The sequence below is a fragment of the Rana temporaria genome, chromosome 5 (genome assembly GCF_905171775.1).
Source record: "Rana temporaria chromosome 5, aRanTem1.1, whole genome shotgun sequence".
Taxonomy (NCBI): Eukaryota; Metazoa; Chordata; class Amphibia; order Anura; family Ranidae; genus Rana; species Rana temporaria.
Window position 1 is genome coordinate 278,702,208 of NC_053493.1, and position 18,290 is coordinate 278,720,497.

The following is an 18,290-nucleotide window of genomic DNA, read 5'->3' on the forward strand; positions in this document are numbered from 1 at the left end:
TGCCATTCCTTCGAGATCTAGCACCCTGGGGCAATCAGTTAGTTAGAGATTGATACATCTGTACCTGCAAGCTTCACTGAACCAGTGCACATTACCCTACTCCCCACCACACAATTACCCAGACAAACCGACTTGCCACCAGTGCACCAACTCACAATTTGACACACACTGCCAAAGCACTGTCCCACACTATCCTACTTGCTTCCACTGCACCAATACACAATACATCGCTCATCTATCTGCAGTAATCTGCTCACCATCGCTGCACCCATGTGCATTTCTACACTAGCTTCTGCACCAATGCACACCCCCAGCTGCCAATGCAAAGACATGCACTTTTACACTTGCTACCACTGCACTGACCCACTCCACTCCCTTACAACCACTAATCTTTTGAGATTTTTTTTTTACCTGAAAGCCACTGCAGGCACCAATTATTTTATCTTCAGTGAATGGGCACACATATACCCTTGCAGTTGCTAAAGGCAATGTGTATTTTACAATAATAAAATTTGATTTTGAAGCTCTTTTGTTTTGTATGCATACATAGATTAAGGTATTTTACATAGTGATGCAATATAAAATAAAGATTGTACACAATGCACCTATTTCTGACATTTACAAAATGCTGTTACTATAAACCTATGGAAATTCTATAAAAATTATTCTGGCTGGGAACAATTTATTATTTGTGTTACACATCTAAAATCAAAGTTGATACAGAACAGTATATGATTAAATTGTTCTTTCTTTTCATTTGATTTAGAGGAAATTAATCTAAAAACTTATGCCGCGTACACACGATCGGTTCGTCTGATGAAAACGGTCTGATAGACCATTTTCATCAGACGAACCGATCGTGTGTGGGCCCCATCGTTTTTATTTTATCCATCGGTGAAAAAACTAGGAACTTGTTTTAAAATGATCTGATGGTTAAAAAAACGATAGAAAAAAATGATCGTCTGTGGGTACGTCCATCGGTTAAAAATCCCCGCATGCTCAGAGTCAAGTCGACGCATGCTCGGAAGCATTGAACTTCATTTTTCTCAGCACGTCATTGTGTTTTACGTCACCGCGTTCTGACACGATCGTTTTTTTAACTGATGGTGTGTAGACAAGACTGATAAAAGTCAGCTTCATCGGATTTCTGATAAAAAAATCCATCAGACTGCTTTCATCGGATGAACCGATCGTGTGTACAGGGCATTACAGTAGTTACAGAGTACTTAATTTGCATTTGGTGTTATAGTTTAACAGATACTGACATAACCCTCAACAATTCTAACCCTCAAAAAAGAAGGAGATAGGGATGTATAAATAGTAACAGATCCATAGTGGGAAGGTGCCTCTTGTTTTTGTTCCCCCCTTCTCTATTTTAAACCTCACAATCAATGGATGCAATGGAATAAAGAGCTCTAGTGGTTGAGCTTTCTGAACTGCTGCAGCTCTCATATTGGGGCTGTGTATTAAAAGCAAATACACTATTCACTTTGCAAGGAAAGTTACGATTTGTAAGTGGTTTTGGGCACCAGTTCTCAAAAAGGATATCGGGGAACTGGAGAAAGTGTAGAGAAGAAACTCATAAGAGGCATGGAGGAACTCGGCTATGAGGAAATATTAGATGAACTGAATTTATTCTCTCTTGAGAATAGGAGATTAAGGGGGGATATGATCAACATGTACAAATATATAAGGGGTCCATATAGTGAACTTAGTGTTGAGTTATTCACTTTACGGTAAACACTGAGGACAAGGGGGCACCTTTTACGCCTAGAGGAAAAGAGATTTTGGCTCCAAATCTGGAGAGGCTTCTTCACAGTAAGAGCGGTAAAAAAGTGGAATAGACTCCCTCCAGAGGTGGTTCTGGCCAGCTCAGTAGATTGCTTTAAGAGAGGCCTGGATTCTTTCCTAAATGTACATAATATAACTGAGTACTAACATTTATAGGTAAAGTTGATCCAATGTAAATCCGATTGCCTCTCTGGGATCAGGAAGGATTTTTTCCCCTGCTGTAGCAAATTGGATCATGCTTTGCTGGGGTTTTTCACCTTCCTCTGGATCAACTGTGGGTTTAGGATTGGGTATATGGGATTGTAGGATATTATTCTTTTATTTTGTATTTATTTATTTTTATGGTTGAACTAGATGGACCTGTGTCTTTTTTCAATCTGACTAACTATGTAACTAACTATGGGCCAGATTCACGTAGAGCAGGCGCAGCCTAACGTAACCGGTTTACGTTACACCGCCGCAATTTTTCCGATTTAGTGCCCGATCCACAAAGCACTTACCTGGAAATTTGCGGCGGTGTATCGTAAACAGGTCCGGCGCAAGGCGGCCCAATTGAAATGGGGCGGGTACCATTTAAATTAGGCGCGCTCCCGCGCCGGACGTACTGCGCATGCTCCTGTTGCAAATTTCCCGACGTGCTTTGCGTGAAATTATGACGCGCCAACGTTTTGTGAATCGCGACGTGAAAAAAAGACTTACGCCGGGAAAAATAAAAAATTCAAAAGCGACGCGGAAAAGACGTGCATACTTTAACATGGTGGAGTACTTTTACACCATTTTAAAGGTGCCCTATCTTTGCGACGGAAATCTAACACTTGTGACGCCGTAATGACGGGAAAAATCTTCGTGGATCGCTGTAACTCCTAATTTGCATACCAGACGCTGGTTTACGACGCGAACTCCCCCCAGCGTCGGCCGCGGTACTGCATCCTAAGATCCGACAGTGTAAAACTATTACACCTGTCGGATCTTCTGGCTGATTCTATGAATCAGTCGCATAGATAGAAACAGAGATACGACGGCGTATCAGGAGATACGCCGTCGTATCTCTTTTGTGAATCTGGCCCTATGTAACTATTTAAAGGCAGACGGCTTTTATCGTAATGCATTATATGCATTAAGATAAAAAACCTTCTGTGTGCAGCAGCCCCCCCCCCTCCAATATTTACCTGATGTCTATATAGATCCAGCGATGTTGCACGAGAGACTTGGCTGTCTGGTACTGTCCTCATCATTGGCTGAGACAATCAAAAGTCAGTAATCCAATGAGGAGAGAATGGGGTGAGGCCGAGCTTGCTGTGAGGGCACTCAACAGGAGAAAGTAGCCAGGAGCACTGAAGAGGTACACGAGAAGAGGAGAATCTAGGCCTGCTCTATTTTTAACGATCACTTTAGTATCACTTTAATGAATACGGTAACATTTCACTTTGCAAAGAATACACAATCACTTGCTAGAAAAAAATAAAAATAAAACCACATTAATGCTTCAACATGATTGATAGATAATGAAAGTCAGCAGAGCTTTACCTTATTTGTTAAGCTCTCGGGAAAATTCACATGCAAAGTGCAATTTCCCTTGCAAAGTAACATTTTTGATTTTCTTAAGTAAATCAACTCTTTTAAGTACTGTAATTGTTAAGACACCCAGTGATCACGAAAATAAATGGGGAAAGAATATAAACCCTTTAGTAAGCCACTGAACCACCAACTGTTTAAATGCATATATACATTGGATTGAGGGAACAGAATTGCTACAGAATATAAAGGTAAAAGCACAAAGGTCTCTAGACATCTGCAAACTATGGGAGAAAATCTAGAAGTTGTCAAAGGCATACAGGCACATACCGGTAAATCCTCTTGACGCCAGTGTCAGCAGACTTGAGCTGCCTAATCAGTTTAGCTAAGTGTCATCTGTGCTAAGTTATAAAAACCTGATAAAAAAGAAATGCCTCTAATGTCTATTGTAACCAATTTTGTTGACAGCAGGTTCTTATTGCAATAATCTGGCCTGCAAAATCTTCTAGCAGAGTATCTCAAATACAGTTATGGGATCTACAAGGCAGCATCATAGCATTAAAACGAATATACAATATACCCAGTAAGCTCATGCACACTGCAGCTAAAAAGCTGCTTTTACAGGGCATTGGAGCTTTTATTGCAGCTTGCAGAAGCTTGTTTTTTTGTGCTCTTTTGCACATTTTTATTGAGCTTCTTTGAGCTTTTTTGAGCATAAGTGTTTTTGTTCACAAGCCCCTCAGCTAAATTTTCCTATTTTTTCATTTGCTTTCAAGTTTCTTTGAGCTTTTCTGCACTTATTCATGCATTTCCATGCTTTGTCACACATTTGTTAGGCTTCTTTTCTGCTCGAAAAGCTCATCTCAAAAACACGAGTTTGGTGGGGTGTTTGTCTGCTTATAAATGCATGAAAAAGCCATAATGTGCATGGACACATTGGCTAACATGGAGGGGAGTTTCCGGAACAAATGAGAGCTAAAAAAAGCTCAAAAGCCCATAGGAGCAACTTCTTTGAGCTTTTTTTGGGATGCAGTGTGCATGAGCCCTAATGGGGCTAAAGTATTTTTTGGATTAAAGTATTTGAAAAAACAATCCGTAAAATCTCACATAAGCTTAAAATCATTACTGTAATTTTTAAAGTCATTTTCAATATTATTTTTTAATTTGAAGCTCTGCCCCTGTTTCCCCCTGCCATATGAGCTTCCAATGAAGACTACAAATCGGTTTCAATGCACAGTAATGTAGACAGGTGGCTGCAGATCAGCAGCATTGAGATATAACAAAGAATGTAAAAATAAAAAAGATGACAAACAAGTATTTTATTTTTTTAAATGGCAATTGTTTATGATACAAAGCACTTTTGCAAGGTCAACATTTGGGGGTCTATATGCTTTGTATGCCTCTTTTGTACACACGGCTTTAAAAATGTTATATTTAAAGCTCAACTTCAGGCAAACTACTAAATATGCAATTCTTAGATTTAATAACTATATAAGAAAATCCCCAAACTAATTCCAACAACTTGAATCAGTACTACCCCTGAACCTAGAGCAGCTGCCACTGAATGGTGCAAACACCACGCCAAATGACATAATACAAAGAGCTCAGTGAAGCGCTCAATTTCTTTCCATGTGCATAAAAAATATACATGTGTATTTATAATGAGTTGTAAAATACTATAAAGATTCCCTAAGCTGGGCGGGGACCGAATGAGATTTTTGTGGAAGGATTGTTGGTACTATATGCTTGTGTATATATATATATATATATATATATATATATATATACACAGTATGGGCCAGATCCACGTAGCGGATCGTAATTTTAGGCAGGCGTAGCGTATCGTAGTAACGCTACGCCGCCGCAACTTTGAGAGGCAAGTGCTGTGTTCACAAAGCACTTGCCTCTAAAGTTACGGCGGCGTAGCGTAAATCTGCCGGCGTAAGGGTGCGGAATTCAAATGATAAAGATGTGGGCGCGTTTTATGTTAATTTGACATGACCCCACGTAATTGAAGTTTTTTCTGAACAGCGCATGCGCCGTCTGTGGGGGTATCACAGTGCGCATGCTCCAAATTAACCCGCAGCATGCCAATGCTTTCGACGTGAACGTAATTCTACGCAAAGCCCTATTCGCGAACGTTTTACGCAAACAACGTACACAACGGAAAATTTGACGCTGGCCCGACGTCCATACTTTACATTGCATACGCCTCATAAAGCAGGAGTAACTATACGCCGAAAAAAGCCTCACGGAAACGACGTAAAAAAAATGCGCCGGCCGGACGTACGTTCGTGGATCGCCGAATCTAACTCATTTGCATACTCGACGCGGAAATCGACGGAAGCGCCACCTAGTGGCCAGCGTAAATATGCACCTTAGATCCGACGGCGTACTAAGACATACGCCAGTCGGATTTAGCCCAGCTTCAGGCGTATCTTGTTTTGTGGATACAAAACAAAGATACGCCGGAGCAAACTAGAAGTTACGTGGCGTATCAATAGATATGCCAGCGTAAACGCTTTGTGAATCTGGCCCTATATATATATATATATATATATATATCAATGTATGTGAGTGTACATCTGGATGTTTTTATTAGATTAAAACGTTTGTTTTTTTTAGCAGACATACTGCATTATTAGCTTCTCCTTCTTATCCTGCATGAATATCCTATATTAATCTCCTTGCTGTGGGGAGTGAGGACTGCTAGAAAAGCACTGTGGGTCTATGAGACCTATGAGTCTGGCAAGCGTATATGACCTCTCATTTGTTCAAGGGGTCTACTGGATGAGGTGAGTGCATACTCCAAGGGGCTTTGGTGGCGGGTACGTTTGGAGTTTGTGTGAAGTTTTTATGACAATCTGTTCACCTATATGTGGTGAAATTGTAAATTTCATGGACTTTTACAATTGGTGGGACATTTTTGTACATGCACATTCATGAAGTTATATATTTTTAGCACATATTTAATATTTTAAATCTATATACAGTATCTCACAAAACTGAGTACACACCTCACATTTTTGTAAATATTTTATTGTATCTTTTCATGTGACAACACTGAAAAATTCACACTTTGCTACAATGTAAAGTAGTGAGTGTACAGCTTGTATAACCGTGTAAATCTGCTGTCCCTTCAAAAGACTTCAACACACAGCTATTAATGTCTAAACCGCTGGAAACAAAAGTCAGTACGCTCCCAAGTGAAAATGTCCCAATTGGGCCAAAAGTGTCAATGTTTTAGGTGGCCACCATTATTTTCCAGCACTGCCTTAACCCTCTTGGGCATGGAGTTCATCAGGGCTTCACAGGTTGCCACTGGAGTCCTCTTCCACTTCTCCATGATGACATCATAGAGCTGGTGGATGTCAGAGACCTTGTGCTCCTCCACCTTCCGTTTGAGGATTCCCCACAGATGCTCAATAGGGCTTAGGTCTGGAGACATGCTTGGCCATTCCATCATTTACCCTCAGCTTCTTTAGCAAGGCAGTGGTCGTCTTGGGGTCGTTATGTTGGAATACTTCCCTGCGGCCCAGTCTCCGAAAGGAGGGGATCATGCTTGGCTTTAGTATGTCACAGTACATGTTGACATTCATGGTTCTCTCAATGAACTGTAGCCCCCCCCAGTGCTGGCAGCACTCATGCAGCCCCAGACCATGACACTCCCACCACCATGCTTGACTGTAAGCAAGGCACACTTGTCTTTGTACTTCTGACCTGGTTGCTGCCACACACACTTGACACCATCTGAACCAAATAAGTTTATATTGGTCTCATCAGACCACAGGACATGGTTCCAGTAATCCATCTCCTTAATCTGCTTGTCTTCAGCACACTGTTTGCAGGCTTTCTTGTACATCATATTTAGAAGAGGTTTCCTTCTGGGACAACAGCCATGCAGACCAATTTGATGCAGTGTGCGACATATGGTCTGAGCACTGATAGGCTGACCCTGACCCCTTCAACCTCTGCAGCAATGCTAGCAACACTCATGTCTTTTCCCAAAGCCAACCTGAATATGACACTGAGAACATGCACCATGGCGAGGCCTGTTCTGTGTGAAACCTGTCCTGTTTAACCGCTGTATGGTCTTGGCCACCGGGCTGCAGCTCAATTTCAACATCTTGACAATCTTCTTATAGCCTAGGCCATCTTTATGTAGAGCAACAATTATTTTTTTCAGATCCTCAGAGAGTTCTTTGCCATGAGGTGCCATGTTGAACGTACAGTGACCAGTATGAGAGAGTGAGAGTGATAACACCAAATTTAACATACCTGCTACCTATTCACACCTGAGACCATGTAACACTAATAAGTCGCATGACATCGGGGAGGGAAAATGGCTAATTGGGCCCAATTTGTACATTTTCACGTAGGGGTGTACTCACTTTTTTTGCCAGCAGTTTAGACATTAATGCCTGTGTGTTGCGTTAATTTTAGGGGACAGAAAATTTACATTGTTATACAAGCTGTACACTCACTACTTTACATTGTAGCAAAGTGTAATTTCTTCAGTGTTGTCACATGAAAAGATATAATAAAATATTTACAAGAATGTGAGGGGTGTACTCACTTTTGTGACTGTATATATGCTTATATCTGCTATAGTATTTTAAAGGACAAATTCTAGGCAAACCTATCAAATGGTAATACTGTACATTTCTGAATTGAAAAGCTCTTCTTTTAATTTGTATTGATTTGTTTTGGAAAGAAAAAAAATATATAGTCCAAGGAAATAAAGCCTGCCTCTATGAGCTTTGGGAATCATTCAGTCATTATAACCAAAGCATTCTGATGCAACACTGAGTCTTTACCCATCAATTTTCTTTGATTAGAGGAAATTGCTTTTAGGCCCTGTAAATGTATTTTCAAAATTCATCATGCAACTGCAGCTCACAACCAAACAAACCCCCCAAAAAACAAAAAAAATAAACAATGAAGTGTATAATTTTAAATCATGTTAAACATTTAAACATTTAGGCCTGCTTTTTACACACCTAAATGTATGTATTACATTTAAATATTGTGTTTTGTCTTTTAGCTTCACCCAGACAATGCATCGAGCTCCATTTTGATGACAAGTATGCCATAGAAACTTCATGGGAGTGTAAATTTGATCACATTGAAGTAAGAGATGGACCATTTGGCTTTTCACCAATCATTGGCCGTTATTGTGGACAACAAAGCCCTCCTTTTATAAAATCAAGTGGAAGATTCTTGTGGATTAAATTTTTTGCTGACGGTGAACTAGAATCTCTTGGGTTTTCTGCACAGTACAATTTCACACCAGGTAAGCAGTTTGTTTTTATGTATGTGTTTTTTATTTTAATAGAAAAGAATGCATAACAGTTAACACTATTATTTGCTGAAAGTGTATTTCAAGCCAAAAACGTTACTGTAGTTTTGGATAGAATGGGGAAGAAGTAGAAATTTTGCTTTTCTTTTATGTGTCTGGGGCAATTTGCCCTCACATGCTTTTACCAGACAGAAAGTGAGGCTTTTTAATAAAAATTGGTGAATTGCTACCCCATACTCATTTCAATCGGGGGCAGGACCTGGATGCCCCCTTGTTGAAGGGGGCTTTCAGATTCTGATATGCCCCCCCCCCCCTGCCCCCCCCGGCAACCACCGGCCAGGGCTGTGGGGAAGAAGCCCTTTTCACTTTCAACAGGACACACAGAATTACAAATTTGATGTGTTCTTCCCCTTTTCTACTAGGTTAAAGTATTTTTATTTCCCTCTGTGTTAGGCTAGGTTCACACCACGATTTTACCATCCGATAAACGGACCGTTAAATCGGATGGAATCGTATGTGACAAAATCGTATGTAATCGTATGTCAAAATTTTCACTAAAAAATCGGATCCTGATTTTAAATAATGTCTGGGAAAAAGAAGATTTTTGAAGTTATGGATATTCAGGGGAACCCCGCCGGCAATTTAAAACAAAAATGATGTGTGGTTCCCCCTAAATATCCATAACCAGACCCTTCAGGTCTGGTATGGATATTCAGGGGAACCCCGCCGTCAATTTAAAACAAAAATGACGTGCGGTTCCCCCTAAATATCCATAACCAGACCCTTCAGGTCTGGTATGGATATTCAGGGGAACCCCGCCGTCAATTTCAAACAAAAATGACGTGCGGTTCCCCTAAATATCCATAACCAGACCCGTTATCCGAGCACGTTGACCTGGCCGGCCGCAGAAAAGAGGGGGGGACAGAGTGCGGCCCCCCCTCTCTCCTGAACCGCACCAGGCCACATGCCCTCAACATGGGGAGGATGTCCCCATGTTGATGGGGACACGGGTCTCATCCCCACAACCCTTGCCCGGTGGTTGTGGGGGTATGCGGGCGTGAGGTTTATCAGAATCTGGAAGACCCCTTTAACAAAGGGGACCCCCAGATCCTGACCCCCCACCTGTGTGAAATGGTAATGGGGTACACTGTACCTCTACCATTTCACGAAGGAAGTGTAAAGTATTGTAAAAAAACACACTGACACCAAAGAATAAAGTCCTTTATTAAAAAAAAAAAAACATCCAGCGGTGACAAATCCACTCGTTCCCGGCTTCCTGCATTGTCCTGATCCAGCGACGGGTGCGGGTGATCTCCCGCGATGAGAAGATCCAGCGTCGAGTGATCTCCGCTCCGGCGATGAGAAGATCCATCCATCCGGCGCAGCAGCATCCCGGACCTCCTCTCACCGCTGGGCACAGCCCAGCGAATGAGCGGCTGAAGCTGTGACATTTCTTATATAGAGGAGGCAGAGCCACCCGTCACGTGACCCCGCCCCCTCTGACGTACCTCTGCTACGTCACTGGGGAAGACCAAGAAGAGGAAAGACCTTTCCTCTTCTTGGTCTTCCCCAGTGACGTAGCAGAGGTACGTCAGAGGGGGCGGGGTCACGTGACGGGTGGCTCTGCCTCCTCTATATAAGAAATGTCACAGCTTCAGCCGCTCATTCGCTGGGCTGTGCCCAGCGGTGAGAGGAGGTCCGGGATGCTGCTGCGCCGGATGGATGGATCTTCTCATCGCCGGAGCGGAGATCACCCGACGCTGGATCTTCTCATCGCGGGAGATCACCCGCACCCGTCGCTGGATCAGGACAACGCAGGAAGCCGGGAACGAGTGGATTTTTCAGCGCTGGAGTTTTTTTTTTTTTTTTAATAAAGGACTTTATTCTTTTGTGTCAGTGTGTTTTTTTTACAATACTTTTTACTTCCTTCGTGAAATGGTAGAGGTACAGTGTACCCCATTACCATTTCACACAGGGGGGGGGTCAGGATCTGGGGGTCCCCTTTGTTAAAGGGGTCTTCCAGATTCTGATAAACCTCCCGCCCGCATACCCCCACAACCACCGGGCAAGGGTTGTGGGGATGAGACCCTTGTCCCCATCAACATGGGGACATCCTCCCCATGTTGAGGGCATGTGGCCTGGTACGGTTCAGGAGAGAGGGGGGGCCGCACTCTGTCCCCCCCTCTTTTCTGCGGCCGGCCAGGTCAACGTGCTCGGATAACGGGTCTGGTTATGGATATTTAGGGGGAACCGCACGTCATTTTTGTTTTAAATTGACGGCGGGGTTCCCCTAAATATCCATACCAGACCTGAAGGGTCTGGTTATGGATATTTAGGGGGAACCGCACGTCATTTTTGTTTTAAATTGACGGCGGGGTTCCCCTGAATATCCATACCAGACCTAAAGGGTCTGGTTATTGAATTTGCGGGGACCTCCGTTCGGGTTCGCTCAACCCTAGTAATAAAAAATCGGGTACGATGTATCGCACAGTCATCCGATTTAGTACGATTTACATTGACCACAATGTAAAAAAAAAACGGACACGATTGTAATACGATTTCAAATCAGGACCAAAAATCGTGGGCAGACACGTTTTTTGATACGATTTTAAATCGTATCAAATCGTATGCGGATCAAATCGGATGCACTTGGGGACCTAAATTAATGAATGGCAGTGAATGGATCCGTTTTGCCATACAGATTTGTACGATTTTAAAGCTAAAATCGTGAGTAAAAAACGGATGACAAAATCGTGGTGTGAATGCACCCTTACTCTTGAAGAGTTGCCCTCACTTCTTGTCTGGTAAAACATTGTCAGGAAGACAGGAAGTGACTGGAATTCTCCTGGAGGGCATTAAATACTTAATAAGGGTTCCAGTTCTTTCCCAATCCAAAACTAGGAAAGTGGAAGTGTTTCCATTTCACTGTTTTGTAAGGTTTCCTAAAGGAAATTGTTAACGCGATTTAATTATTTCTAAGCCATACTAATAGCATGCCAAATGTTGCACTCAAAATTCTTTCAGAACTGCTTCTGAAAAATCATTTAGATGGTATAGTCAGGACTGCTGTTATAAATGGGGGGTGGGCAATTACAGAAACCGATTCCCTGTGTGTCTCTCCCTGCAGCAGCTGAAAGCCGATGAAAGAGAGAGAAGGAAAAGCTAGCTGCTGTAAGAAAAGACACCCAGGGGATCAGTTCCTCTAATTGCCCTCCCCCTTTATAAATCATCTCCTCCATGTCCCATATTCGATTTCCCTGTGTTGTCCGGGCCCCCGCCTGCTTGTTGGGCCCTGTACAGGAGGATTGGTGCTACCCCCTTATCAGCGGCCCTGGGTATAGTATCTGTTTATTCTTTAAATAATAATAATAATAATACAGTTAACCAAAAATAGCCTTATTAAAGGGGTTGTAAAGGAAAACATTTTTTTTTCATAATAAGCATCCTTTACCTGCAGACATTCCTCTTTTCACTTCCTCATTGTTCGTTTTTGCTCAGAAGTTGCTCTATTTATTCTCTGTTTTGTTCACTTCCTGCTTGTCTGATTTTACTGACCACCGTGAAGAGAGGCTTTACTGCGGTGGTCAGTAACGTGCTTACCCCCTCCTGGGAACTACATCTGTGTGGCAGGACGCTCTCTACGTGTTAGAGACTTCAAGGAGGTGTGAATTACTGGGTGTGCCGCAATGCATACTGGGAAATGTTGTTCTTACATGAACGAGCGATGCAAACCAGGAAGTGAATGAGAGAACAGAAACTAGAACGCCGGAGGTGATATAGATGAAGGAATTTAATAGGTATTTACTCGTTTTTTTAACAGAATCATTACACTATTCTATCTGTCTACCTTGCAGACATTCATTTTAGGCATTTTTTTTTCCTTTAGTGACCCTTTAAGTAAACTTATTATCAGGCAGAAGTATTCAGACAGGATTAAAGGACTTTCTGAATACTGTTGTGTCTATGTGAACATATCTTCTGTACCAGCAGTTCGCAAAATAGAATAAAGTCGGTTTTCACCACTTTAACACCTTACAAATGTAAAGTTATTATTTCTTCAGCTCTTACTTACAGATTTAGTTTAACTACTTGGTTTAGATTTCATTTTATAATAGGTGTCTTGCTACCCCAACATAGAAATGCGGGGTGAAATTGTATACGCATGATGTTAATGCATAGGTTTCTGCTGATCTTCTAGTAATACCTGTAATGCCCCGTACACACGATCAGGCTTTTGCCCAGCCAAACTCGCATCGGAATTCCGACGGAATTCCATCGGAGTAAAAGAGAACATGTTCTCTATCTAAACTCTCATGGAATTCCTCGGAATACCTGATGGAAAAACTCAGATGACTTTTTCAATCAGAAATTTTCGATCGTGTGTACGAGGCTTAAGGCCCCTTTCACACATGTGGACTGTATGTCTGCTTTTCCATCCATCCGTATATGGATGAAAAAGGGACATACATTGATCCCTATGAGATAGCGGGTGTCAGCGGATGAACATCCGCTGACACCCGATCTCATCAGTGTCCGCAATCCTCCGATTCTGCAGATGGAGGAAAATCCTATTTTTCCATCCGTCTGCAGAGCGGATCGGGTGAACACAGACAGACGCTTTGTGTTCATCCGATCCCCCCCCATAGGGGAGAGCAGAGAAAAGACAGGGCGGTCCTTGCACGGGGGATCGCCCTGTCATCCGCCGGCTCACTGGGGATCAGCGGAGCGATCCCCGTTGAGCAAGCGGAGGTTCACAGGGCGGATCATCACAGATCCGTCCCATGTGAAAGGGACTAATCCTTAAGGTGACTAATCTTAAGGTGGAATTAAACCCTAAAACAAAAATGTAATACATTGCAGCTTACCAATAATTATATGTGGTGGCTGCAATTCTTTTTAGGCTTTTTTCCCTGGTTATCTGGCCAGTATCATACCTCCTGTATTACAGTTCCTCCACTCTGGATGAAGGAGCACACCTTTGGACAGCAGACTTGTTAATCTGGGAAAAGAGGAGTGTTAAAGGTTAAAGCAGATTTACAAACTCCAGCTAACACAGTTTAAGCAGTTACAGAGACCTTTTTTTTTCATTTGGGAAAAAGGGTTAATATACTGTATATATATAAAAAAGCCGATTATTGTACACAGATGGCTTGTGTCTCTAACTGCCACACCTGCAGGACAGCTTGTTATTTAAAAAAATAAAAATAAGACTTACTGGCTGGATCATCAGGTGAAAATAAAAGAAAGTCTAAAAAAAGAAAACAAATGCAGCCATCACACCCAATAACTGGTAAGCTGCAATATAATGAATGTTTGTTTTTGGTTTTAAAACCACTTTAACATGAAGGTAAGGGGGCTGTATTAAAAGGTATGTTAACAAAAAGATGTCTTATTACCATAGAAACAATTTGCTTATATGGATTTGCACATCTGAAAATGAAACAAGAATTTAGATTGGTTGATATGAGCTATGGGCAAAAGAAGGTGCTCCTGTTAAAACAGGCTTTGTACATCAGCCTTGATGTACACAGTTTATGGGAAACCTCACCATTTATAAAAATAAGCAATACAGAATTCTGCTTACCTGTGTGCACTGTGTTTCAGGGATATTACTGTGCACCTGACCATTTTTCTATTAATAGTAAGTTCAATATTTGACAGCTAGCAAAGTTAAATACCTTCGAAGTGGCAGCCTTGTGTGTGCCTCAAAGCAAAAAAAGCCTCATAAAATATACTTTACTGCTACCCCTTTTTATTTCTTTCATTAATAAATGTAATTCAGGCTTGACATGCCATGTTTAATATCCTATGGCCTTAGGCCTGAAATTTTGCTGAGGCAGATCCATAACAGCTTATGACTTCCAACCTTAGAGATGTTGATTAAGATGTACCCTAACCTCCTTTGCAGCCATGAGACTTTTAATGACTAAGCCTGTCAATGCCAATCTAATGGCGCTCTATAGTCAGCTTGGAATTCCAACTGTGAGAAGCGTTAGCTATAAATACATAAACAATTTTGATAGAAAAAAATAACAAAACTGTAAATCCAACAAGTCATGCATGTTTTGAAGGCAGTTATAATAGCCACTTGTTTTTATCTTGGGCCAGAACCTCGGTGGTAAGCACTTTCAGGGACTATTTCGTTCGGGGGGGATTGATCAGATACAGCCCTAGCTTTGGTGTCTTTATATTTGTATACAGGCGAGGGCTGGCAGGGGGGGCAGGTGGAAATCTCCCCCCGGGCTGGTGACACTATGCACAGCCACCGGCCACCACTACCAAATGCTGTTTTTGCAGAGCAGGAATATGCCTGCTGGAGCTCTGTTAACACAGGTCACGGCCGCTGCTCACCTCCCACTGTGCAGCCGTGCCTGTGTCAGCTCCAAGGTAGATGGCTGCAGAGCAGAGCTATGTCTCGTCTCACACATAGCTCAGCCTCAGCGCACACCAGCGCTGACATCCCCTTCTCTCTCTGCACAGACACAAGGAGAGATAGAGCTCATCTGCTCCTCCTCCTTCTGAGTCTGCCCTGCCCACACTCCCCAGGCATGTGTGGGCACTGGACAGGAAGTTTGAACCCAAAAAAGCATCAGACAGCCTGCCTGCGCCTCCATCCTGGTAAGAGCACCCTCTCTAGTCTCTCCTGCCTCCCAGTGTATAAAAAGGGGTGCTCTGTGGACTTTGTTAAAGGGGAGGGGGGGCATGCTTTGGTGAGCAGAGACCCTCTTTACACAATAGTCCACAGCATGCACCCATAAATCAAGTTTCCCAGAACACCCCTTACATCAGATCTGATGTATATGGGGTCTGTGCAGACTCTGATGTAAGGGGGGCCTCTGTGCGGACTCTGAGGAAAGGGGGGCCTCTGTGCGGACTCTGATGTAAGGGGGGCCTCCGTGCGGACTCTGATGTAAGGGGGGCATTTGTGCGGACTCTGATGTAAGGGGGGCCTCTGTGCGGACTCTGAGGTAAGGGGGGCCTCTGTGCAGACTCTGATGTAAGGGGGGCCTCTGTGCGGACTCTTGTGATCATGAAAAATCTTAGACTGTTTTCCTTGATCCATCACTTTTCCACGCTCTATGGGCCCCCCAGGCCTAAGGCTGCCAGCCCTCCCCTGTTTGTATATGATCAATTAATTTATGCAATGGAGGCCAAACTAAAGCTGAAACAATCGTCTCTGAGGCAGACTTCTCAGGGAAAGACTTTTAAACATTTGCACTTGACTTGAATGCAATCACATTATGTTCTCAAATGTCTCCAATATCTCTTCTCAGGTTTTCTAAACCTCATTCTACTGCCTATTTTTTCTAATGTTAAATCTTTAACCATCTATGCGGTTTTAAATATCTGTGGCACACACATGGTAACTGTTGTCACTTCTCTGATATAAATTTACTTATAATGGTTTCTACAGAATTCAAATTCTGACAAATTTTTGGTTATTCAAAAAAAATTCAAATGCATCCGAATTGCTGAATGAAATAGTAACGAATAATAACGAATTTCGTTGAAATTCTTAAAAATTTGTTTTGTTTATTAGTTTTGTAACAAATTCCAAATTTTCAGAATGATTAGAAGCTAGTTGTTATGAACCGATGACTCATCAGCTGTCAGCGGGCTTCTCCACTGACACCTGAAATGTAAAAAAAAACAATGCCATCAATATAAAATTCCGAAATAAAAACAGTGTGAGGTCTTCCCACCTCTTCGGATCTGATAAGGATTCAGAGAGAAACCCCGCGCCAAAAAAATGTATTCAGGATTGACATGCCATGTTTAATATTCTATCACAGACCGATCACATGCTTATGACTTCCATACTAGACCCTTATCCGAGCATGCAGCCCGGAAGGCCATAAAAAACAATGTCCCCCGATGTAGAACCATCTCACCCTGCACCGCCGAACCCCCCCCCCCAAAAAAAAATCGGCCTCATTAAACACTCCCCACAGACTGCCTGTTCCTCCATCTGACATTTCTTAAATAGCTAAGAGGCAGAGTCACCCGATGACGTCAGTGGGTGACATCACCGACTGGTGCATTCTGGGTCAATGATGTCACAAGGGGGGGTCACCTGCTGACGTCATTGAGTGACTCCACCCCTTAGCTATTTAAGAAATGTTAGACGGAGGAGCAGGCAGTCCGTGGGGAGCATTCCATGATACCGGGGGACATTGTTTTTTTTTTAAATAAAGGTCTTGTCAAAAAACATTTACTGTTTTTCTTTATTTTTGACAGTTTTTTGGTGAATGAGTAGGGGAGCAATGTACCCCATACTCATTCACGTGAGGGGGGGCAGGATCTGGCCCCCCCCTTGTTAAAGGAGGCTTCTTTATTCTTATAAGCCCCCTGCCTGCAGACCTCCACAATCACCACAGGGTTGTTGGGAATGGGCCCTTGTCCACATCAACATGTTGGTGGCATGTGGCCTGGTATGGTTCAGGAGGAAGGGGGGCACTTGCTTGTCCTCCCACTTTCCTGAAATGCCAGGCTGCATGCTCAGATAAGGGTCTGGTAATTTTTTTGTGGGGACCCTACGCCGTTTTTTCTTTATTTTGGTGTCGGGTTCCCCTTAAAATCCATACCAGACCCAAAGTGCATTTTTTTCTTTAGCTGGGCCGGCAATTGCAACCGCAAGCCAATTAAAATGGAATTTGACTGTTTTTTTTAATTACATTTTTGCTGCAGCATGTTCTATACATGCTACAGATGCGCTCACTTTAAGTGGGGTTCCCCCAAAAGCACCTCCCCCATGTTGAGGGCATATGACCTGGTATGGCTCAGGCGGGCTTAATGTATATACTGTAGGAACTGGCTAACATTTTTAGGTATCTGTTTTTTTAATTCCTCTACTGTTATATACTGTATATACTTTTACAATTTTCTGTGTCTTTTGTCCAGTTAAATTACCCTTGGTGCTCCTCCAGATGCCATCTCTGGGATAGTGGCTACATGCCTTATAAGGGACAGATCATACCGCAGTGAGAATATTAAATTGCTCTACACACCCACACCTCAATCATCAATAGTGCTTAAAGAAAGCACTTAATGTCTGCTTCCATCCTCCTGATTGGTCAATAAAAGTTTATCGATTTTTCCTCGCATCGTACCAATCTGGTGCAGCCCAAAGAGTCTTTGCAGACATTCAAAAATAAATCTCAGCAATAAATTATTTCTCTACGTGCATCCTGTTATACGTCTCTGTTTATGTTTACAATCCAAACCAGAATATCTTATCTTCCATAGAAAAATCAGACTTCCAATCTGACAGTGATTTTTTTTTTTCAAATATGTGAACATTCTGTATTTTTTTTTTCAATAAAGCAGAGATATAGGAAGACCAAGTTATTTATTGAATAAAAAATAATTACATTCATTTTAATATATGGATGGGTTTGAGGAGAATTCAACCCATTCTCAGATTGTTTATACGGTGAAATAATGTATGATTTCACTGCCATAACAACCAACTACCAATAATACTCTTCCTGGCCTTTGAACCTAGGTTAGGGTCATAAAATGGGCCAATAACGGTGGCTTTGTGTGCTTGAGTAGATAGGGAGTTCTGACAGTGTGGAAGTAGGAAGAGTTAGTTGCTCACATACAGTGCTAAAAAGTGCTACAATGTCCTACATTATTGTGAATTGCATTGTGGCAGGCTACATGTTATTGTGTAACCCCCCCC

The 18,290-nt window shown here is 42.3% G+C and overlaps 1 protein-coding gene across 2 annotated transcripts in view; it reads left to right on the forward strand.

The window, feature by feature from the left end:
* Positions 1-18,290, forward strand: part of NETO1 (neuropilin and tolloid like 1) — a 187,450-nt gene that overhangs the window by 35,089 nt on the left and 134,071 nt on the right. For both annotated transcript variants that reach the window (XM_040353897.1, XM_040353898.1), the window contains exon 4: positions 8,351-8,599. In XM_040353897.1, the coding sequence (XP_040209831.1) occupies positions 8,351-8,599 (249 nt within the window). The remainder of the gene's footprint in view (positions 1-8,350; positions 8,600-18,290) is intronic.